This window comes from Nelusetta ayraudi, unplaced genomic scaffold (assembly GCF_046127955.1).
Source record: "Nelusetta ayraudi isolate G7.1 ecotype Tasmania unplaced genomic scaffold, CSIRO-AGI_Nayr_v1 ptg000182l, whole genome shotgun sequence".
Classification (NCBI taxonomy): domain Eukaryota; kingdom Metazoa; phylum Chordata; class Actinopteri; order Tetraodontiformes; family Monacanthidae; genus Nelusetta; species Nelusetta ayraudi.
The window spans coordinates 745,001-768,344 of NW_027466231.1; the positions used below are offsets into that span (position 1 = coordinate 745,001).

General features: G+C 47.9%; 2 protein-coding genes across 2 annotated transcripts in view; both read left to right on the forward strand.

Moving 5' to 3' along the window:
- Positions 1-1,490, forward strand: part of LOC142881133 (solute carrier family 35 member F2-like) — a 9,388-nt gene extending 7,898 nt beyond the window's left edge. The window contains exons 8-9 of the mRNA XM_076015221.1: positions 330-484; positions 1,084-1,490. Of these exons, the coding sequence (XP_075871336.1) occupies positions 330-484; positions 1,084-1,392 (464 nt within the window). The 3' untranslated portion in view covers positions 1,393-1,490. The remainder of the gene's footprint in view (positions 1-329; positions 485-1,083) is intronic.
- A 2,324-nt stretch (positions 1,491-3,814) lies between these two features.
- LOC142881151 (uncharacterized) lies at positions 3,815-7,456 on the forward strand. Its single transcript, XM_076015238.1, has 3 exons — positions 3,815-3,929; positions 5,023-5,148; positions 5,643-7,456. Exons 2-3 carry the CDS (start codon positions 5,067-5,069, stop codon positions 7,454-7,456), a joined length of 1,896 nt encoding a protein of 631 aa, XP_075871353.1. The 5' UTR covers positions 3,815-3,929; positions 5,023-5,066.
- Positions 7,457-23,344: the final 15,888 nt, after the last annotated feature.

Below are 23,344 nucleotides of genomic sequence, written 5' to 3' on the forward strand. Positions count from 1 at the left end.
TATACGCCGGATAACCACTAGAAAATGTTTTATCTTTGCACATATTTTAGTGGTAGTACGGTAAAGAGTTCCGGTGGTGTTCTATGTTCTGATGTGTTTGAGAGAATCAGCTGTTTTAGTGTCACATTGAGAATTCATGTGTTTGCGCAACTTCCTGCTCTTGATTGCTGAAACTTTGCTAATTGATACACAAGTGTGTGTTATTTATTATTGTTTCCTCACTGCAGTAAACTGCACTGTGCCACTGATTAGTACACACCTTCAGTATTGCTACATATCAGTACACTCTGGCTCCTGTGTTAAAGGTGTGCTGCTGTTTCTGCTCCCAGGCCTGCTGTTCTCTGGTTACGCTCTCAGCATGTTTGCTCTGTACAGCCTGATGCCCCTTGTGGTGAAGAGGAGCAGCGCAGCCTCAGTCAACCTGTCGCTGCTCACCGCTGACCTCTTCAGCATCTTCGCAGGGGTTTTCCTCTTCCACTACAGTGTAAGAGCACACATACACACACACACACACACACACACACACACACACACACACACACACACACAAGGTTTACATGCAAGAGTTACAGTCTTTCTCTATGTTTTGCACGTGGTACGCGTGCACGTGACAGGTGCATCGACTGGAGAAACTTCAGTTGCTGTTCGTCAGTCTGAAGATCAATAACAGGCAGTTGGAGAATACAGACAAAAGTACAAAATCATTGCAATTTATTATTATTTTTTTTTAAATACATTTTTTTTTTAATTCACTTTTTAGAAAATTAAATTTTTGGGAATTCCTTGATTATTTTCTTAGGAACTAGAAGTCATAACAACAGGCCATTCAGTTGTCAGGGCTCAGAAGACAAATCAATAAAGAGTTTTACAGGATGACAACATGAGAAGACCCTTACCCTAACCCTAGGCCTCACCCTAGGCCTAACTCTAACCCTAGGCCTCACCCTAGGCATAACTCTAGGCCTAACCCTAACCCTAACCCTAGCCCTAGGCCTAACCTAGCCCTAGGCCTAACCCTAGGCCTAACCCTAACCCTAGGCCTCACTGGAACTGACGTTGCTCTTCCTCTCTTCCTCCCCTCAGTTCTCTGGACTCTACATCGTCTCCTTGGTGGCCATTCTCATCGGCTTCATCGCCTTCAACGCTGTACCCACGCCCAGCGTCCAATCAGACGCCTCCTCCTCTTCCTGTCAGGAGAGTCACACCAACCCCCACTTGGAGCCGGAAGAGGCGGCTGCTGGGAACGCTGCTGCCTGGACAGAGAACGATGGGAAAGCAGGAGAGCAGAGAGAAAAGTGGGGAGGGAGGTGCAGAGCTTCCCGTCCACAGCGAAGACATGAAGAAAGCAAAATCAACTGGAACGCAGTAATAGAACACAGCACCAAACTGTGAAGAGCCATGTAGAAAGCACCTGACCACTTCAGCTCATCTGCATACTTAAAATAAATTAGATTTTGCTTGTTTAGGGGCTGTTTGATATATTGTGAATTTCAACACATTTCATCCTGCAAAGGGGGATCCAGGATTCTCTTCACTGTCTGACACTCACAATGTGTTGTGGAGCTCTGGTGGAGTTTCTTCATCCAGCGTCACATCACAAGTGATTGTTATTGCAGATCAATGATTTCTTGTTCATTGATCTCTGACCAGTACTGTATCTTGCTAAGCATAACCCCAACCCATAACCATAACCCTACAGTATCTTGCTAACCCTAACCCCAACCCACCTGCATTATGGAATCACGTCATATTTTGTTTACCTTATTCTTAATAAGGAGACATTCTGTAATAATCTGATGCAGCGTGTAAAAAATAAATCATTTCACAATGTGGCAATAAACTCGATGCACCCTCACGAGACGCTGAAGCTTTCCTGACAACGGTGCCAAAAAGCTTCAAAGCTTCAGTGACATCTGGTGGACAACTGAAGCTATTGCAACCTCTCCAGCCCGAGAAGACTGCATGCTGGACCAATGCCGTGCTGCCATGTCATTCAAGGGTTTTGTTCTTTCATACGAAACATAGAAATATCACAAGTAACATTTCTATAATCTAGACATCGACACCCTGTAAAGAACATGACAGATTAAACCAGTGAATAAATCTACATCACACTGCAGGATGGAATGTTGACTCGGGGTTTATTAAAGCTGTTCAGATCCTTCCTACTCTTCAATGCTGTGCTGTTTTAATCAAGTGTTTTAGCCTGGTGTTTTTCACTGGAAGACTTGTGTGCTTGAGGAGGAAGACTTTGCCTCCAGTCTGCTCCTCTTCCTCTTCCAGCAGAGGCCTGAGTGAAAGACGTTTGGACACTGCAGACTCAGGAAAAAGGGAGGAGTGGAGATCGAGGCTGAACGAGCTGCGTGTAGAGAAAAGTCAGGAGTCTTTCCAGCTGCCTCAGGAGGTTCATGTTCCTCCTGAAAGCCTCAGGAGGCCTCAGGAGGTTCATGTTCCCCCTGAAGGCCCTCAGGAGGTTCATGTTCCTCCTGAAGGATCTTCAGGAGGAACATGAACCTCCTGAAGGCCTTCATTCAAACAGAACAAACACGAAGCTACAGAGGAAGGAAAAGCAACAATTCAGTTGTGAAGGACTCCAGCCTGGAGAAAACCCACATCCAGGGCCTCATGTGAAGCTGGAGGAGGCGATGGAGGTGCTAGAAAGAAAAAGAGCAGCTGGTCAACATGGATAGATGATAGATAGACTTTATTGACATTTTTTTTGTTCTTTTTTTTTGCACTTGATTGAATATTTGTTTAACAAAAAACCCAAACACCTCACATTCCATTCTCAGAGGGTTCCTAACCCTAAACCTGAACCTTCCCTAACCCCTCCCTAACCCTAACCCTAACCCTCTTAACACGAGTTAAACCTTCTTGTTTTGTTTTTATTGATTTCATGTTTGCTAATTAAGCCACTTTCTGATCGCCTGCATCATTTAACTGTATGAAAGCAGAACTGATAAGAATTACAGGGCTACTACCAGCAACCAATCACAGGACGCTTCAGCTGCCCTGCAGTTCAAGCAGTGTAGGTACAGAATTATCGTTCCGGGCGTAATAAATGGATAGATCACGGTCAAATGTGTATTGCGCGGGTGATAGATAGATAGTGTGTGTTGAATACATACATTCGTAACTGTATTTTAATTTACCTTGTATGTATATCTATACATAAAGAGAGGGAGAGAGAGACAGAGAGAGAGAGACAGAGAGAGATAGAGAGAGAGAGAGAGAGAGAGAGAGAGGGAGAGAGAGAGACAGAGAAAGAGAGGGAGAGAGACAGAGAGACAGAGAGAGGGAGAGACAGAGAGACAGAGAGGGAGACAGACAGAGACAGAGAGAGGGAGAGAGAGAGAGAGAGAGAGAGAGAGCGAGAGAGAGAGAGAGAGAGAGAGAGAGAGAGAGAGAATTTCGTGTATACAACATTAATACAAACAAAGTACCGTAAATACGCCAGGGATTGACAGAAAAAAAGGAGCTTAATCAACCGATGTAGTTTGTCCTAATAGAGTTCCGTATGTGACGTCATTGGCAGTCGCCTCTGTCCGGTGGGCGACTGCCAATGACGTCACACACGGCAACTCTATTAGTACCGCGAGCTATCCAATATCACGTTTGACCGCGGTTTGTCCCAATGGAGTTGCCGTATCGGCAGTCACTTCCGCCCGGAACGATTCTGCACCCGGACTAATATAATTTTGTACACTGCGAAGCTTCTCTATGCATTTTTAGACAGGCGCCCGCCGCCGCTTCCGACGTAAATACGTGGGGTCCTTCCTGCTCGCGCATGCTAAAGGAGCGCTGCTCCCATAGTCGGACAGGCTCGCGGCTGGGATGTTGGATTCAGCGCTTCCAAAGTCGTCTTAGCGGTTTTCTCTGTCGCGAGCTTCCCACTAAATGGTCGGGATTGGTTCGTGGCTCCGCGAGGAGTGAGTATCAGCTCGTGTGAGTCCACACGTCTTTTGTGTTGTTTGTGTCGTTTGTGTTGAGTCGAAGCGCCAGCTGGCCTGGGCACAAAGAGGAGCTTTATTGACCTGATGTTTGTGTCGATAACACATCGAAGGAAGCGTCAGCAGTGTTTAGGGTTCGGTTCGGTTCGGAGACGCGATGGTACTGAAAGTTCTGCTTGAAGCTCCACAGGGAGTAGAAGCGAGTAGAAGCTGCGTGCTCGCGAGGCTGCTAGCTGTGCCAACACACTGACGCCTCTCTGGAGGTTCATGTAGCCTCACGCACGAGCTCAGATTATTGTTAATTTTGACTTTATCCAGCGCGTGATGTATCGGTCTGGAATGCGAGCACGATGGAAACACAGCAAAGTGTCACTGGTGAAGACTTCCTGTCCTCGTGACCGCCTCATTCTTTGGTCTTTAAGCTCCACCCCCAGACCTCCTCGCGACAACCAATCCTCAATCTTTCACTTTTTAACATGAATTCAAGAAGTCGTTCATTTCTTTCAAACTGCCCGCAGTGAATTATTGCACTGTGCATCTTGGCGGATCCAAAACCAACCAACTGACCCTAACCCGGAGCAGGTGGACATGTTGACTTTCTGATGCTGATATTGTTTCCATGACTGCCAGTCAGCAGTCTGAACTCACTGCACCAAGAACGTCTGCTGCAGCTGAGCAAGCTTCAGTTTGATGGACCATCGGTCCACCTTGGTTCTGGTAGGAACCTCTAAAGAGGCTTCAGGTGCACCTTCAAGTGCCAGCATGCAGACGCTGCCAGTGAGCATCACAGCAGAACATCCAGTCTGACTGAAGGTTAGCTTCAGCTAGCATGATATCTCAGCTCAGCTTCAACTAGCATGATATCTCAGCTTAGCTTCAGCTAGCATGATATCTCAGCTTAGTTTCAGCTAGCATGATATCTCAGTTTAGTTTCAGCTAGCATGATATCTCAGTTTAGCTTCAGCTAGCATGATACCTCAGCTTAGCCTCAGCTAGCATGATATCTCGGGCTGCCCTGACCTGGAGCCTCAGTGATGTCACCTGCTGACCTGCCTGCTGTGTTTGTTCACAGTCTGATGAGGATCTGTTAACCCTGCTGCTGCGGCCAGCAGTGATATGCTGGCCCACCTGCCGGCCTCAGCTCACACTGCCAGCCCACGTGTCTTTCGTTTGCAGATGAACGCTGGACTTCGGAAATGTAAGTGCACTTTTCTTTCCTAGTTTGTTAACAGTTGGTTGGTTTTTGATGAGGACAGTTTTTCTTATTGTCAAAATGGGATTAGACAGTAGTAGTGCTGTGCAATATCATGCTATATATCATAGTACTATATAAATACCTCCACCATACAGTACACTGTACGTATCACTGTCATTCATATTGTAAGTTTGGCTGCAATTAACGGCCAATTAGGTGTGTGTGTGATTTCATCAACGTGCTTTTATTTTGTATGAAAACACAAAGGACATTGCGAGTTTAAACGGATCAGTTGTGCAAGTGAAGTTTTAAATGGTGAGTCAAGAGTCACCCTGAGGCCACACCTCCAGAGCTCCACCCTCTCCTCCACTACTGACAGTAACTTGCTTCGACTAACGCCAGCGCAGTCCAGAGTTCTGGAAGGTTGAGGTGCAGTGTGAGTGCAGTGTGGGTGCAGCCTGGGTGCAGTGTTGTTCCTGACTGTGCGATGCTTTCAGGGGAAACTCCACAGAAGATGCGATGTGCCAGCCACCCAACACCAGCAGAGTTGGACGCCTATGCTGAGAAGATCTCCAGCAGGCCGCTGAGCATCCAGATCTCCTCCAACACCGTCAGAGTGCCCCAGAGGAAGCACGGCCGTCGCACCGTCAACGGTCTGAGCCAGCGCCACGCCCCCTACTGGTTCAGCTCCAATAGAGGCCTGCTAGCGGTCTTTCCCGCACCTGTCAAAGGTGCGGTCAAAGAATTGGACGGAAGCCTTATTGGACCATTTCACAAGGTCGTCATGAACCCACCGGGCGGAGCCTATAGAAGCCAAAGCACTTTAAGTCTGTCTCGGTCCATGGCTCAGGTGGGACACAAGCAGAACCTGGTTCCCCCACATACCTTACAGCAGCAGCAGCAGCAGCAGCAGAAGAGTCTGGCTCAACCTGGTGCTTTGCCTCAAAATACATCCCACTCCCAACCTCTGCACCAGGGGAGTCTTTCTCATTCAGAGGCCCGGCAGCAGGACAAGGCAATGATGCAGCAGCAGCAGCAGCAGCAGCAGCAGCAGCCTTGTCCACCAGTCAGATTGCAGCAGCATCTTTTCAACAGTCGGCCCTCTGATCAACGAGCTGCTCCTCAGGATTTGCACCTCAGACCCAGTGAAGCTGCGCTGCTGAGTTTGCCGCCTGCTGACGACCTGCTGTGTCCTCAGGCCCCTCCCCAGGCCCCTCCCCAGGCTCCTCCCCAGGCTCCTCCCCAGGCCCCTCCCCAGGCTCCTCCCCAGAGGCCCCCCGACACGGACGTCCCTCCGAACGTGACAGTGTCGACCTCCACCATCCCCCTGTCCATGGCCTCCGCCCTGCACCAGCGCCCCCCCGGGGACCTGAGCAGCATCGTGCACCGCATCAACCAGCTGTGCCAGGCCAGAGCCGGCGTGGGCGCCACCTCAGTGTGCGAGGGTCAGATTGCGAACCCGAGCCCCATCAGCCGCAACTTGCTGATCAACTGCCTCATGGTGGGACCCTCGGACAAAGGCCTGGCCCAGACCTGCAGCGCACCTCCGCAGCCGCAGGCCAGCGCACCTGCGACCATCAGCGCACCCACCTTTCAACGGGAGTCGGAGAGGGTGCAGCAGCAGCAGCAGATTCAGCAACATCTGCATCGGCATCAGCAATTACAACTACAGCAGTTGCAGTTGCAGCGGCAGATGCAGATGCAGCAGCAGTTGCAGCAGCAGCAGTTGCAGCAGCAGCAGCAGTTGCAGCAGCAGCAGCAGGTTCAACGCTCTTGGTCCCGGCCTCAGTCGTCCCAGGAGCAGGACCCCCCTGAGGGGGTCCATCCCTGCAAGAACCGCAGGTTGGAGCCCTCGGCAGAGTGCGGGTTCTCCTCCCAGAACCTCGGGTTCTCCTCCCAGAACCTGGACCACTGCAGCAGCACCGCACACTCACTGTCTCTCAAACGCCGCCCCCCCTCCTCCACCTGCCAGCCGGGGTCGCTGCCCTGCACCAGCGGCCCCTCGCTGCAGCCGCTGTGGGCCGCGGCCCCCGGTGGCCACCAGGACCTCCCGCCGGGCTTCCAAGGGGCTCCGCTCGCTGCCTCAGCAGACGGAACCGTCCAGCAGGGGGCAGCAAAGTACAAAGATTGTACCGCTCGGTCCAAGATGATGCAGAAGGTGGATTTCTTCGGCCGGCCCGTTCAGGTGGGCGGCTTTCAGGACCGCAGCACGGACGTTCTGGAGAATGTCCAGCAGGGGGCAGCGGCGGGTCCGGTTCAGACACCCGCTAACGTTAGAATCCTCCACAGTGATCACCGAGGGTTCTGTTGAAGTTCTCCTCTTTCCTTTGAGTTCATCTTGCTTTCATTTCATTTAATTTATTTTGAAGGATCCAACAGGTCAGCGTCTCCCCTTGGTCTTAAAGCCAGTTGTGTTTAGATCTCTTTTATTTATTTTTATTATTTATTTTGATTGGCCGGACTGTGGCGAGCATCATTTGAAACAAGGTGAACTTTAAGGAATTTGTAATTCCCAGAAGCTGCGAGTTCTTGATTTGCACACAACGGTCTTCAGTCAGTGCTGTGACTCCTCCCACAAGTGCACCCAGATTAGAGTCATACGTGATGCGAACCCGTGTTTAGAAAGAGACGAGAAATCCTGTCCTTCTTTTCCCTTTGTGCAGGATCTTGCACACGCAAAAAGAAGCTGTAGTTTGAATCCCCGGCCAGCTATTGGCCTGGGATTCAAACTACAGCTTCCACAGCAACAGACTGCTTTTACCTGTGGATTGAGAAGCTTCCAGGACCTCATCCTGAATGAAGTCTGTGTCGTCCTCCAGTTTGCACACGACTGTTGACTCATAGTGTCAGTGGGTGAAGTGAGCTAAGTCAGGCGTTAGCACAGTCAGGCGTTAGCACGAGTCCACCCCCATTCAGGTTGCAGAGCCAGTGAGGGAATGCTAAATGCTAACAGTGAGCCAGGAGCCGTTCTGAAAGCACTGCAGAGGTCACAGTTGTCCAATGACAAACCTGCGCTACGTAAGCTCCGCCCTCAAGCAGTAAATTAGCTTAGCATCTATAGTGTTTTGTCAAATTCATTTACTTTCTCACATGTAAGAATATTTTTAAGTTTTCCAAACGAGTCCCCTGTAGTTGAACATTTTAGAGTCGCATTTAAAGTTGTAATCAAATTGTTTTTTTTTGTGTTCTCACTTTTACATGTTTCAACATTTTGAAAACGGAAACGTCGGCGTGATTTGAACCTCACATGCAAAACTGATGGTTTGTCTTCAAGAAATGAAAGCTGCTTTAACACACACACACACACACAACACACAACACACACACACAGTGTCAACTGTTATTTTTGAAATGTAGTTTCCCCCTTGGTCTTCTGCTGTCTTGTAATTAAACTACCTGGAAAAAGTTGACGCCTCGGACCTACAGGACTTTTCTGGCTTCCCTCAGGTGGCTGCAGTGCTGCAGTGAGCTCGCTGCTCTTCCAGCCACAGTGTGGCGACGCCTCAGGCCGTGAAGGAAAAGAAGCCTTAAATGTTGCAACGGTCGTCTTCTATTGAAACCACTTCCTGACTGTAACCTGGCTTTTAACCCTGACCCTTCCCCATCCTAACCCTGACCCTTCCCCATCCTAACCCTTCTATTGAAACCACTTCCTGTCTGTAACCTGGCTTTTAACCCTGACCCTTCCCCATCCTAACCCTGACCCTTCCCCATCCTAACCCTTCTATTGAAACCACTTCCTGTCTGTAACCTGACTTTTAACCCTGACCCTTCCCCATCCTAACCCTTCTATTGAAACCACTTCCTGTCTGTAACCTGGCTTTTAGTATTGAAAGCAGTTAAAGAAGATAAAGAGTGTTTGTGTTTGCAGGTGGGCAATGAGCTTAAACATCATAATGATGACCTTCCCCATCCTAACCCTAACCCTTCCCCATCCTAACCCTAACTGTACATCACATGGTGTGTGAATCATTAAAGCCTTTAGAATAATTTCACTGAGTATAAACAGTAAGATGGTGTTTGGTATTCCAGATGTTCAGGGTTATTGCTGCGTTTTAATAAGACATTCAATGAACAGCTGGAAATAATGAATTCACTGAGTGAATCACTGTAATCTGAAGCCATGTGGTGGCGCTAGAGAGGAGCTGCACAGTCTTTCCTTTCTGTTCACTTGACACAATGAAAGTGAGGAGGTTGGGTTCCAGATGTGAGGAGGTTGGGTTCCAGATGTGAGCCAGCGTGGCAATCTTCCAGTCTTTCTACTGAGGATGATGTTTCCTCTTCCTCTTCCTCCTCTCTGCCCTCTGCTGCTGCTGTGCCTGCTGCCCTTCAAGCTGCTGCTGAGCGTTGTGTCTGAAATGATTGTGATGTCAATGAGAAATCCTCCTGCTGTGAGAGGTGCAGGGCTACAATACACACAGAGATAACAGTGAGCAGTAGCAGACTGTGCTTGTGATGATTCAACAACAGTAAAAGTACTCGCTCTGTGTGGTACACGCAGTACTGGAAGTATTCATCTGAGCCCATGTGGTCTCTTGCATGTTAGCGAGTTTCACATCAGTAGGGGGCGCTACACTTTAACCAACTTGGCCCTTTGTGCATCAGGTTCAACGCTCTTAATGTGAAGGTCCTCCATCAGACCATGGAGACGTGTGAGAGAATGACATGCTTTTATTTTCTTGTTGTTTGTTAATCGGTTAAATTTCGGTACTTGTACAACTGAAGACGAGCACACTGATGATGATGAAGATGATGAAGATTCTACAGTGTGACTGCTGACATCATGTCAAAGGACTGCAAGTGACCCAGCATTCCTCAACACTGTGGGTCTGGAACCAGTGAGCTGTGGACCATGACCACAGTGAGCCAACACCTGGGCCCCAACACTGCAGTCCAGTGGTTCTCAACTGCTGGTTCTCAACTGCTGGTTCTCACACTGCTGGTTCTCAACTGCTGGTTCTCAACTGGAGTTTCAGGACCAACATGATGTCAAAATCAACCTCCTGACTTTCTATCACGACGAATCCACAACGCATGGAATTGAATTGTGTGTCCTAACATTGTGTGTTTGGCAGAATTCTTACAAAGCCGTGACCCAATCAGAACATGTCCAGGACCCATTTCTGGCTCTCGAGCCACCAGTTAAGAAACGCTGCGCCAGATGTTCTTGAAGTCGGCAACTCGCTGTTATAATTGGGTTGCGTGGAAACTCCCCCTGCAGTGTGTTTTCCCTCCTCACTGGTTGGTTGTTACTGGGTCATGTGACTGGTTGATACTCAAGTGTGAAGTACATGCAGTAAACTTTGTCAATAAACACTGGGAGAACCACAGGACAGCTGATCTCTTTTTACTGTTTCCTTCTATTTGCTGATGATGTAATGATCAGAGATGTATACATGTATACATATATACATGTATACATGTATATGTGTATATATGTATACATGTGTATATATATATACATGTATACATGTCTTGCACAGTGAAGCAAAATAAAAGAGGGTTCCAGACTCGGTGGTGTTGATGTGATTCCAAGCTTCCGATGCGTCGTGACTTCCATTCAAAGCTTCACTGTTGACACTTTGATCCCCAGGCTCCTCCCCTTCCTCCTCCTCTTCCTCCTCTTCTGGAGCAGCAGCTTGTGGTGTTTCTACCTTGCCTCCTCCTCTTCAGCCCCAAGGTGGCGCCGCAGCTCCAAGCAGGTTCACCTGCACCCAGGTGAGCTTTGGACCACCACAACCCCCTGCACTGGTCATCATCATCATCATCATCATCATCATCATCAACAGTCACAGTCAGTAGAAGAAGTAGACGTAACTCTCCTCCTCCTCCTCCCAACGGACCTCCTCCTCCTCCTCATCACCTGATCCTCACCTCCTCATCACCTGATCCTCACCTGGGCTGGCAGATTTCTGAGACCAAGCAACATTTAACAGGAGTGTTTCATCATTGCTCAGGTGTTCCATGTCACCTGCTTCATGGTGTAATCTGTATCAAAAGAATGTTTGTTTTGCATCATCACACGCTGGTATCTGACGTGCAGAGTGAAGTTTAATTGTGAACAGAAAGACTTTTTTGAAAATACAATTGAGAATTTTTTTTTTCTTAGAGAAAAATGTAATATTTTTCTGCTTTAATCACTTTTTTTGGAGGTCCTCTAATTTTATTTTGGTAAAATTGACGTCCGACAAGAAGAAGAAGATTCAACAACCGCAGGAAAACTGGAAGTGCTTGGAAAATATTTTTAATCCTGGGTTTACTTTGGTTAGGGTATCAGGGTAAATGAGGTGGCGCCCCCACCAATGCCAGTCAAGGTCAAGGTCACACAGGTCAAAGGTTGCGATGGTTTTTTATTTTCAGAAAATTGAATCCTGGAAATCTCAGTTTTAAAAACTAAGAAGGAATTTCGCTGGTGCAACATTGGGTTAGGGTTACCCTAGGGTTAGGGTTAGGGTTCCTCAAGTACTAGAAGCCCCAAATTTGCTGTGGGTGCTTCTTGGGGGCTCCTGTTGAAAGAGCAAGTGGCCCCATGTCTCTAGGACAAAGTTGAAATTTCACCCCATAGACTTGCATTGAAATAAGGCTGAAGCTAGGGTTAGGGTTAGGGTTAGGGTTAGGGTTAAGATTAGGGTTAGGGTTCCTCAAGTACTAGAAGCCCAAAATTTGCTGTGGGCGCTTCTTGGGGGCTCCTGATGAAAGAACAAGTGGCCCCATGTCTCTAGGACAAAGTTGAAATTTCACCCCATAGACTTGCATTGAAATAAGGCTGAAGCTAGGGTTAGGGTTAAGATTAGGGTTAGGGTTCCTCAAGTACTAGAAGCCCCAAATTTGCTGTGGGTGCTTCTTGGGGGCTCCTGATGAAAGAGCAAGTGGCCCCATGTCTCTAGGACAAAGTTGAACTTTCACCCCGTAGACTTGCATTGAAATAAGGCTGAAGCTAGGGTTAGGGTTAGGGTTAGGGTTAGGGTTAAGGTTAGGGTTAGGGTTCCTCAAGTACTAGAAGCCCCAAATTTGCTGTGGGCGCTTCTTGGGGGCTCCTGATGAAAGAGCAAGTGGCCCCATGTCTCTAGGACAAAGTTGAAATTTCACCCCATAGACTTGCATTGAAATAAGGCTGAAGCTAGGGTTAGGGTTAGGGTTAGGGTTAAGGTTAGGGTTAGGGTTCCTCAAGTACTAGAAGCCCCAAATTTGCTGTGGGCGCTTCTTGGGGGCTCCTGATGAAAGAGCAAGTGGCCCCATGTCTCTAGGACAAAGTTGAAATTTCACCCCATAGACTTGCATTGAAATAAGGCTGAAGCTAGGGTTAGGGTTAGGGTTAGGGTTAAGATTAGGGTTAGGGTTCCTCAAGTACTAGAAGCCCCAAATTTGCTGTGGGCGTTTCTTGGGGGCTCCTGATGAAAGAGCAAGTGGCCCCATGTCTCTAGGACAAAGTTGAAATTTCACCCCATAGACTTGCATTGAAATAAGGCTGAAGCTAGGGTTAGGGTTAAGATTAGGGTTAGGGTTCCTCAAGTACTAGAAGCCCCAAATTTGCTGTGGGTGCTTCTTGGGGGCTCCTGATGAAAGAGCAAGTGGCCCCATGTCTCTAGGACAAAGTTGAACTTTCACCCCGTAGACTTGCATTGAAATAAGGCTGAAGCTAGGGTTAGGGTTAGGGTTAGGGTTAGGGTTAAGGTTAGGGTTAGGGTTCCTCAAGTACTAGAAGCCCCAAATTTGCTGTGGGCGCTTCTTGGGGGCTCCTGATGAAAGAGCAAGTGGCCCCATGTCTCTAGGACAAAGTTGAAATTTCACCCCATAGACTTGCATTGAAATAAGGCTGAAGCTAGGGTTAGGGTTAGGGTTAGGGTTAGGGTTAAGATTAGGGTTAGGGTTCCTCAAGTACTAGAAGCCCAAAATTTGCTGTGGGCGCTTCTTGGGGGCTCCTGATGAAAGAACAAGTGGCCCCATGTCTCTAGGACAAAGTTGAAATTTCACCCCATAGACTTGCATTGAAATAAGGCTGAAGCTAGGGTTAGGGTTAAGATTAGGGTTAGGGTTCCTCAAGTACTAGAAGCCCCAAATTTGCTGTGGGTGCTTCTTGGGGGCTCCTGATGAAAGAGCAAGTGGCCCCATGTCTCTAGGACAAAGTTGAACTTTCACCCCGTAGACTTGCATTGAAATAAGGCTGAAGCTAGGGTTAGGGTTAGGGTTAGGGTTAAGGTTAGGGTTAGGGTTCCTCAAGTACTAGAAGCCCCAAATTTGCTGTGGGCGCTTCTTGGGGGCTCCTGATGAAAGAGCAAGTGGCCCCATGTCTCTAGGACAAAGTTGAAATTTCACCCCATAGACTTGCATTGAAATAAGGCTGAAGCTAGGGTTAGGGTTAGGGTTAGGGTTAAGGTTAGGGTTAGGGTTCCTCAAGTACTAGAAGCCCCAAATTTGCTGTGGGCGCTTCTTGGGGGCTCCTGATGAAAGAGCAAGTGGCCCCATGTCTCTAGGACAAAGTTGAAATTTCACCCCATAGACTTGCATTGAAATAAGGCTGAAGCTAGGGTTAGGGTTAGGGTTAGGGTTAAGATTAGGGTTAGGGTTCCTCAAGTACTAGAAGCCCCAAATTTGCTGTGGGCGTTTCTTGGGGGCTCCTGATGAAAGAGCAAGTGGCCCCATGTCTCTAGGACAAAGTTGAAATTTCACCCCATAGACTTGCATTGAAATAAGGCTGAAGCTAGGGTTAGGGTTAGGGTTAGGGTTAAGATTAGGGTTAGGGTTCCTCAAGTACTAGAAGCCCAAAATTTGCTGTGGGCGCTTCTTGGGGGATCCTGATGAAAGAACAAGTGGCCCCATGTCTCTAGGACAAAGTTGAAATTTCACCCCATAGACTTGCATTGAAATAAGGCTGAAGCTAGGGTTAGGATTAAGATTAGGGTTAGGGTTCCTCAAGTACTAGAAGCCCCAAATTTGCTGTGGGTGCTTCTTGGGGGCTCCTGATGAAAGAGCAAGTGGCCCCATGTCTCTAGGACAAAGTTGAACTTTCACCCCGTAGACTTGCATTGAAATAAGGCTGAAGCTAGGGTTAGGGTTAGGGTTAGGGTTAGGGTTAAGGTTAGGGTTAGGGTTCCTCAAGTACTAGAAGCCCCAAATTTGCTGTGGGCGCTTCTTGGGGGCTCCTGATGAAAGAGCAAGTGGCCCCATGTCTCTAGGACAAAGTTGAAATTTCACCCCATAGACTTGCATTGAAATAAGGCTGAAGCTAGGGTTAGGGTTAGGGTTAGGGTTAAGGTTAGGGTTAGGGTTCCTCAAGTACTAGAAGCCCCAAATTTGCTGTGGGCGCTTCTTGGGGGCTCCTGATGAAAGAGCAAGTGGCCCCATGTCTCTAGGACAAAGTTGAAATTTCACCCCATAGACTTGCATTGAAATAAGGCTGAAGCTAGGGTTAGGGTTAGGGTTAGGGTTAAGATTAGGGTTAGGGTTCCTCAAGTACTAGAAGCCCCAAATTTGCTGTGGGCGTTTCTTGGGGGCTCCTGATGAAAGAGCAAGTGGCCCCATGTCTCTAGGACAAAGTTGAAATTTCACCCCATAGACTTGCATTGAAATAAGGCTGAAGCTAGGGTTAGGGTTAAGATTAGGGTTAGGGTTCCGCAAGTACTAGAAGCCCCAAATTTGCTGTGGGTGCTTCTTGGGGGCTCCTGATGAAAGAGCAAGTGGCCCCATGTCTCTAGGACAAAGTTGAACTTTCACCCCGTAGACTTGCATTGAAATAAGGCTGAAGCTAGGGTTAGGGTTAGGGTTAGGGTTAGGGTTAAGGTTAGGGTTAGGGTTCCTCAAGTACTAGAAGCCCCAAATTTGCTGTGGGCGCTTCTTGGGGGCTCCTGATGAAAGAGCAAGTGGCCCCATGTCTCTAGGACAAAGTTGAAATTACACCCCATAGACTTGCATTGAAATAAGGCTGAAGCTAGGGTTAGGGTTAAGATTAGGGTTAAGGTTAGGGTTAGGGTTCCTCAAGTACTAGAAGCCCCAAATTTGCTGTGGGCGCTTCTTGGGGGCTCCTGATGAAAGAGCAAGTGGCCCCATGTCTCTAGGACAAAGTTGAAATTTCACCCAATAGAATTGCATTGAAATAAGGCTGAAGCTAGGGTTAGGGTTCCTCAAGTACTAGAAGCCCCAAATTTGCTGTGGGCGCTTCTTGGGGGCTCCTGATGAAAGAACAAGTGGCCCCATGTCTCTAGGACAAAGTTGAAATTTCACCCCATAGACTTGCATTGAAATAAGGCTGAAGCTAGGGTTAGGGTTAGGGTTAGGGTTAAGATTAGGGTTAGGGTTCCTCAAGTACTAGAAGCCCCAAATTTGCTGTGGGCGCTTCTTGGGGGCTCCTGATGAAAGAGCAAGTGGCCCCATGTCTCTAGGACAAAGTTGAAATTTCACCCCATAGACTTGCATTGAAATAAGGCTGAAGCTAGGGGAAGGGTTAGGGTTAGAGTTAAGGTTAGGGTTAGGGTTCCTCAAGTACTAGAAGCCCCAAATTTGCTGTGGGCGCTTCTTGGGGGCTCCTGATGAAAGAGCAAGTGGCCCCATGTCTCTAGGACAAAGTTGAAATTTCACCCCATAGACTTGCATTGAAATAAGGCTGAAGCTAGGGTTAGGGTTAGGGTTAGGGTTAAGATTAGGGTTAGGGTTCCTCAAGTACTAGAAGCCCCAAATTTGCTGTGGGCGCTTCTTGGGGGCTCCTGATGAAAGAGCAAGTGGCCCCATGTCTCTAGGACAAAGTTGAAATTTCACCCCATAGACTTGCATTGAAATAAGGCTGAAGCTAGGGTTAGGGTTAGGGTTAGGGTTAAGATTAGGGTTAGGGTTCCTCAAGTACTAGAAGCCCCAAATTTGCTGTGGGCGCTTCTTGGGGGCTCCTGATGAAAGAGCAAGTGGCCCCATGTCTCTAGGACAAAGTTGAAATTTCACCCCATAGACTTGCATTGAAATAAGGTTGAAGCTAGGGTTAGGGTTAGGGTTAGGGTTAAGATTAGGGTTAGGGTTCCTGAAGTACTAGAAGCCCCAAATTTGCTGTGGGCGCTTCTTGGGGGCTCCTGATGAAAGAGCAAGTGGCCCCATGTCTCTAGGACAAAGTTGAAATTTCACCCCATAGACTTGCATTGAAATAAGGCTGAAGCTAGGGTTAGGGTTAGGGTTAGGGTTAAGGTTAGGGTTAGGGTTCCTCAAGTACTAGAAGCCCCAAATTTGCTGTGGGCGCTTCTTGGGGGCTCCTGATGAAAGAGCAAGTGGCCCCATGTCTCTAGGACAAAGTTGAAATTTCACCCCATAGACTTGCATTGAAATAAGGCTGAAGCTAGGGTTAGGGTTAGGGTTAGGGTTAAGATTAGGGTTAGGGTTCCTCAAGTACTAGAAGCCCCAAATCTGCTGTGGGCGCTTCTTGGGGGCTCCTGATGAAAGAGCAAGTGGCCCCATGTCTCTAGGACAAAGTTGAAATTTCACCCCATAGACTTGCATTGAAATAAGGCTGAAGCTAGGGTTAGGGTTAGGGTTAGGGTTAAGGTTAGGGTTAGGGTTCCTCAAGTACTAGAAGCCCCAAATTTGCTGTGGGCGCTTCTTGGGGGCTCCTGATGAAAGAGCAAGTGGCCCCATGTCTCTAGGACAAAGTTGAAATTTCACCCCATAGACTTGCATTGAAATAAGGCTGAAGCTAGGGGTAGGGTTAGGGTTAGGGTTAAGGTTAGGGTTAGGGTTCCTCAAGTACTAGAAGCCCCAAATTTGCTGTGGGCGCTTCTTGGGGGCTCCTGATGAAAGAGCAAGTGGCCCCATGTCTCTAGGACAAAGTTGAAATTTCACCCCATAGACTTGCATTGAAATAAGGCTGAAGCTAGGGTTAGGGTTAGGGTTAGGGTTAAGATTAGGGTTAGGGTTCCTCAAGTACTAGAAGACCCAAATTTGCTGTGGGCGCTTCTTGGGGGCTCCTGATGAAAGAGCAAGTGGCCCCATGTCTCTAGGACAAAGTTGAACTTTCACCCCGTAGACTTGCATTGAAATAAGGCTGAAGCTAGGGTTAGGGTTAAGGTTAGGGTTAGGGTTCCTCAAGTACTAGAAGACCCAAATTTGCTGTGGGCGCTTCTTGGGGGCTCCTGATGAAAGAGCAAGTGGCCCCATGTCTCTAGGACAAAGTTGAAATTTCACCCCATAGACTTGCATTGAAATAAGGCTGAAGCTAGGGTTAGGGTTAGGGTTAGGGTTAAGATTAGGGTTAGGGTTCCTCAAGTACTAGAAGCCCCAAATTTGCTGTGGGCGCTTCTTGGGGGCTCCTGATGAAAGAGCAAGTGGCCCCATGTCTCTAGGACAAAGTTGAAATTTCACCCCATAGACTTGCATTGAAATAAGGCTGAAGCTAGGGTTAGGGTTAGGGTTAAGATTAGGGTTAGGGTTCCTCAAGTACTAGAAGCCCCAAATTTGCTGTGGGCGCTTCTTGGGGGCTCCTGATGAAAGAGCAAGTGGCCCCATGTCCCTAGGACAAAGTTGAAATTTCACCCCATAGACTTGCATTGAAATAAGGCTGAAGCTAGGGTTAGGGTTAGGGTTAGGGTTAAGATTAGGGTTAGGGTTCCTCAAGTACTAGAAGCCCCAAATTTGCTGTGGGCGCTTCTTGGGGGCTCCTGATGAAAGAGCAAGTGGCCCCATGTCTCTAGGACAAAGTTGAAATTTCACCCCATAGACTTGCATTGAAATAAGGCTGAAGCTAGGGTTAGGGTTAGGGTTAGGGTTAAGATTAGGGTTAGGGTTCCTCAAGTACTAGAAGCCCCAAATCTGCTGTGGGCGCTTCTTGGGGGCTCCTGATGAAAGAGCAAATGGCCCCATGTCTCTAGGACAAAGTTGAAATTTCACCACATAGACTTGCATTGAAATAAGGCTGAAGCTAGGGTTAGGGTTAGGGTTAGGGTTAAGATTAGGGTTAGCGTTCCTCAAGTACTAGAAGCCCCAAATCTACTGTGGGCGCTTCTTGGGGGCTCCTGATGAAAGAGCAAGTGGCCCCATGTCTCTAGGACAAAGTTGAAATTTCACCCCATAGACTTGCATTGAAATAAGGCTGAAGCTAGGGTTAGGGTTAGGGTTAGGGTTAAGATTAGGGTTAGCGTTCCTCAAGTACTAGAAGCCCCAAATCTACTGTGGGCGCTTCTTGGGGGCTCCTGATGAAAGAGCAAGTGGCCCCATGTCTCTAGGACAAAGTTGAAATTTCACCCCATAGACTTGCATTGAAATAAGGCTGAAGCTAGGGTTAGGGTTAGGGTTAGGGTTAAGATTAGGGTTAGGGTTCCTCAAGTACTAGAAGCCCCAAATTTGCTGTGGGCGCTTCTTGGGGGCTCCTGATGAAAGAGCAAGTGGCCCCATGTCTCTAGGACAAAGTTGAAATTTCACCCCATAGACTTGCATTGAAATAAGGCTGAAGCTAGGGTTAGGGTTAGGGTTAGGGTTAAGATTAGGGTTAGCGTTCCTCAAGTACTAGAAGCCCCAAATCTACTGTGGGCGCTTCTTGGGGGCTCCTGATGAAAGAGCAAGTGGCCCCATGTCTCTAGGACAAAGTTGAAATTTCACCCCATAGACTTGCATTGAAATAAGGCTGAAGCTAGGGTTAGGGTTAGGGTTAGGGTTAAGATTAGGGTTAGGGTTCCTCAAGTACTAGAAGCCCCAAATTTGCTGTGGGCGCTTCTTGGGGGCTCCTGATGAAAGAGCAAGTGGCCCCATGTCTCTAGGACAAAGTTGAAATTTCACCACATAGACTTGCATTGAAATAAGGCTGAAGCTAGGGTTAGGGTTAGGTTAGGGTTAAGATTAGGGTTAGCGTTCCTCAAGTACTAGAAGCCCCAAATCTACTGTGGGCGCTTCTTGGGGGCTCCTGATGAAAGAGCAAGTGGCCCCATGTCTCTAGGACAAAGTTGAAATTTCACCCCATAGACTTGCATTGAAATAAGGCTGAAGCTAGGGTTAGGGTTAGGGTTAGGGTTAAGATTAGGGTTAGGGTTCCTCAAGTACTAGAAGCCCCAAATTTGCTGTGGGCGCTTCTTGGGGGCTCCTGATGAAAGAGCAAGTGGCCCCATGTCTCTAGGACAAAGTTGAAATTTCACCCCATAGACTTGCATTGAAATAAGGCTGAAGCTAGGGTTAGGGTTAGGGTTAGGGTTAAGATTAGGGTTAGGGTTCCTCAAGTACTAGAAGCCCCAAATTTGCTGTGGGCGTTTCTTGGGGGCTCCTGATGAAAGAGCAAGTGGCCCCATGTCTCTAGGACAAAGTTGAAATTTCACCCCATAGACTTGCATTGAAATAAGGCTGAAGCTAGGGTTAGGGTTAGGGTTAGGGTTAGGGTTAAGATTAGGGTTAGGGTTCCTCAAGTACTAGAAGCCCCAAATTTGCTGTGGGTGCTTCTTGGGGGCTCCTGATGAAAGAGCAAGTGGCCCCATGTCTCTAGGACAAAGTTGAACTTTCACCCCGTAGACTTGCATTGAAATAAGGCTGAAGCTAGGGTTAGGGTTAGGGTTAGGGTTAGGGTTAAGGTTAGGGTTAGGGTTCCTCAAGTACTAGAAGCCCCAAATTTGCTGTGGGCGCTTCTTGGGGGCTCCTGATGAAAGAGCAAGTGGCCCCATGTCTCTAGGACAAAGTTGAAATTACACCCCATAGACTTGCATTGAAATAAGGCTGAAGCTAGGGTTAGGGTTAAGATTAGGGTTAAGGTTAGGTTTAGGGTTCCTCAAGTACTAGAAGCCCCAAATTTGCTGTGGGCGCTTCTTGGGGGCTCCTGATGAAAGAGCAAGTGGCCCCATGTCTCTAGGACAAAGTTGAAATTTCACCCCATAGACTTGCATTGAAATAAGGCTGAAGCTAGGGTTAGGGTTAGGGTTAGGGTTAAGATTAGGGTTAGGGTTCCTCAAGTACTAGAAGCCCCAAATTTGCTGTGGGCGTTTCTTGGGGGCTCCTGATGAAAGAGCAAGTGGCCCCATGTCTCTAGGACAAAGTTGAAATTTCACCCCATAGACTTGCATTGAAATAAGGCTGAAGCTAGGGTTAGGGTTAAGATTAGGGTTAGGGTTCCTCAAGTACTAGAAGCCCCAAATTTGCTGTGGGTGCTTCTTGGGGGCTCCTGATGAAAGAGCAAGTGGCCCCATGTCTCTAGGACAAAGTTGAACTTTCACCCCGTAGACTTGCATTGAAATAAGGCTGAAGCTAGGGTTAGGGTTAGGGTTAGGGTTAAGGTTAGGGTTAGGGTTCCTCAAGTACTAGAAGCCCCAAATTTGCTGTGGGCGCTTCTTGGGGGCTCCTGATGAAAGAGCAAGTGGCCCCATGTCTCTAGGACAAAGTTGAAATTACACCCCATAGACTTGCATTGAAATAAGGCTGAAGCTAGGGTTAGGGTTAGGGTTAGGGTTAAGATTAGGGTTAGGGTTCCTCAAGTACTAGAAGCCCCAAATTTGCTGTGGGCGCTTCTTGGGGGCTCCTGATGAAAGAGCAAGTGGCCCCATGTCTCTAGGACAAAGTTGAAATTTCACCCCATAGACTTGCATTGAAATAAGGCTGAAGCTAGGGTTAGGGTTAGGGTTAGGGTTAAGATTAGGGTTAGCGTTCCTCAAGTACTAGAAGCCCCAAATCTACTGTGGGCGCTTCTTGGGGGCTCCTGATGAAAGAGCAAGTGGCCCCATGTCTCTAGGACAAAGTTGAAATTTCACCCCATAGACTTGCATTGAAATAAGGCTGAAGCTAGGGTTAGGGTTAGGGTTAGGGTTAAGATTAGGGTTAGGGTTCCTCAAGTACTAGAAGCCCCAAATTTGCTGTGGGCGCTTCTTGGGGGCTCCTGATGAAAGAGCAAGTGGCCCCATGTCTCTAGGACAAAGTTGAAATTTCACCCCATAGACTTGCATTGAAATAAGGCTGAAGCTAGGGTTAGGGTTAGGGTTAGGGTTAAGGTTAGGGTTAGGGTTCCTCAAGTACTAGAAGCCCCAAATTTGCTGTGGGCGCTTCTTGGGGGCTCCTGATGAAAGAGCAAGTGGCCCCATGTCTCTAGGACAAAGTTGAAATTTCACCCCATAGACTTGCATTGAAATAAGGCTGAAGCTAGGGTTAGGGTTAGGGTTAGGGTTAAGATTAGGGTTAGGGTTCCTCAAGTACTAGAAGCCCCAAATTTGCTGTGGGCGTTTCTTGGGGGCTCCTGATGAAAGAGCAAGTGGCCCCATGTCTCTAGGACAAAGTTGAAATTTCACCCCATAGACTTGCATTGAAATAAGGCTGAAGCTAGGGTTAGGGTTAGGGTTAGGGTTAAGATTAGGGTTAGGGTTCCTCAAGTACTAGAAGCCCAAAATTTGCTGTGGGCGCTTCTTGGGGGATCCTGATGAAAGAACAAGTGGCCCCATGTCTCTAGGACAAAGTTGAAATTTCACCCCATAGACTTGCATTGAAATAAGGCTGAAGCTAGGGTTAGGATTAAGATTAGGGTTAGGGTTCCTCAAGTACTAGAAGCCCCAAATTTGCTGTGGGTGCTTCTTGGGGGCTCCTGATGAAAGAGCAAGTGGCCCCATGTCTCTAGGACAAAGTTGAACTTTCACCCCGTAGACTTGCATTGAAATAAGGCTGAAGCTAGGGTTAGGGTTAGGGTTAGGGTTAGGGTTAAGGTTAGGGTTAGGGTTCCTCAAGTACTAGAAGCCCCAAATTTGCTGTGGGCGCTTCTTGGGGGCTCCTGATGAAAGAGCAAGTGGCCCCATGTCTCTAGGACAAAGTTGAAATTTCACCCCATAGACTTGCATTGAAATAAGGCTGAAGCTAGGGTTAGGGTTAGGGTTAGGGTTAAGGTTAGGGTTAGGGTTCCTCAAGTACTAGAAGCCCCAAATTTGCTGTGGGCGCTTCTTGGGGGCTCCTGATGAAAGAGCAAGTGGCCCCATGTCTCTAGGACAAAGTTGAAATTTCACCCCATAGACTTGCATTGAAATAAGGCTGAAGCTAGGGTTAGGGTTAGGGTTAGGGTTAAGATTAGGGTTAGGGTTCCTCAAGTACTAGAAGCCCCAAATTTGCTGTGGGCGTTTCTTGGGGGCTCCTGATGAAAGAGCAAGTGGCCCCATGTCTCTAGGACAAAGTTGAAATTTCACCCCATAGACTTGCATTGAAATAAGGCTGAAGCTAGGGTTAGGGTTAAGATTAGGGTTAGGGTTCCTCAAGTACTAGAAGCCCCAAATTTGCTGTGGGTGCTTCTTGGGGGCTCCTGATGAAAGAGCAAGTGGCCCCATGTCTCTAGGACAAAGTTGAACTTTCACCCCGTAGACTTGCATTGAAATAAGGCTGAAGCTAGGGTTAGGGTTAGGGTTAGGGTTAAGGTTAGGGTTAGGGTTCCTCAAGTACTAGAAGCCCCAAATTTGCTGTGGGCGCTTCTTGGGGGCTCCTGATGAAAGAGCAAGTGGCCCCATGTCTCTAGGACAAAGTTGAAATTACACCCCATAGACTTGCATTGAAATAAGGCTGAAGCTAGGGTTAGGGTTAAGATTAGGGTTAAGGTTAGGTTTAGGGTTCCTCAAGTACTAGAAGCCCCAAATTTGCTGTGGGCGCTTCTTGGGGGCTCCTGATGAAAGAGCAAGTGGCCCCATGTCTCTAGGACAAAGTTGAAATTTCACCCCATAGACTTGCATTGAAATAAGGCTGAAGCTAGGGTTAGGGTTAGGGTTAGGGTTAAGATTAGGGTTAGGGTTCCTCAAGTACTAGAAGCCCCAAATTTGCTGTGGGCGTTTCTTGGGGGCTCCTGATGAAAGAGCAAGTGGCCCCATGTCTCTAGGACAAAGTTGAAATTTCACCCCATAGACTTGCATTGAAATAAGGCTGAAGCTAGGGTTAGGGTTAAGATTAGGGTTAGGGTTCCTCAAGTACTAGAAGCCCCAAATTTGCTGTGGGTGCTTCTTGGGGGCTCCTGATGAAAGAGCAAGTGGCCCCATGTCTCTAGGACAAAGTTGAACTTTCACCCCGTAGACTTGCATTGAAATAAGGCTGAAGCTAGGGTTAGGGTTAGGGTTAGGGTTAAGGTTAGGGTTAGGGTTCCTCAAGTACTAGAAGCCCCAAATTTGCTGTGGGCGCTTCTTGGGGGCTCCTGATGAAAGAGCAAGTGGCCCCATGTCTCTAGGACAAAGTTGAAATTACACCCCATAGACTTGCATTGAAATAAGGCTGAAGCTAGGGTTAGGGTTAAGATTAGGGTTAAGGT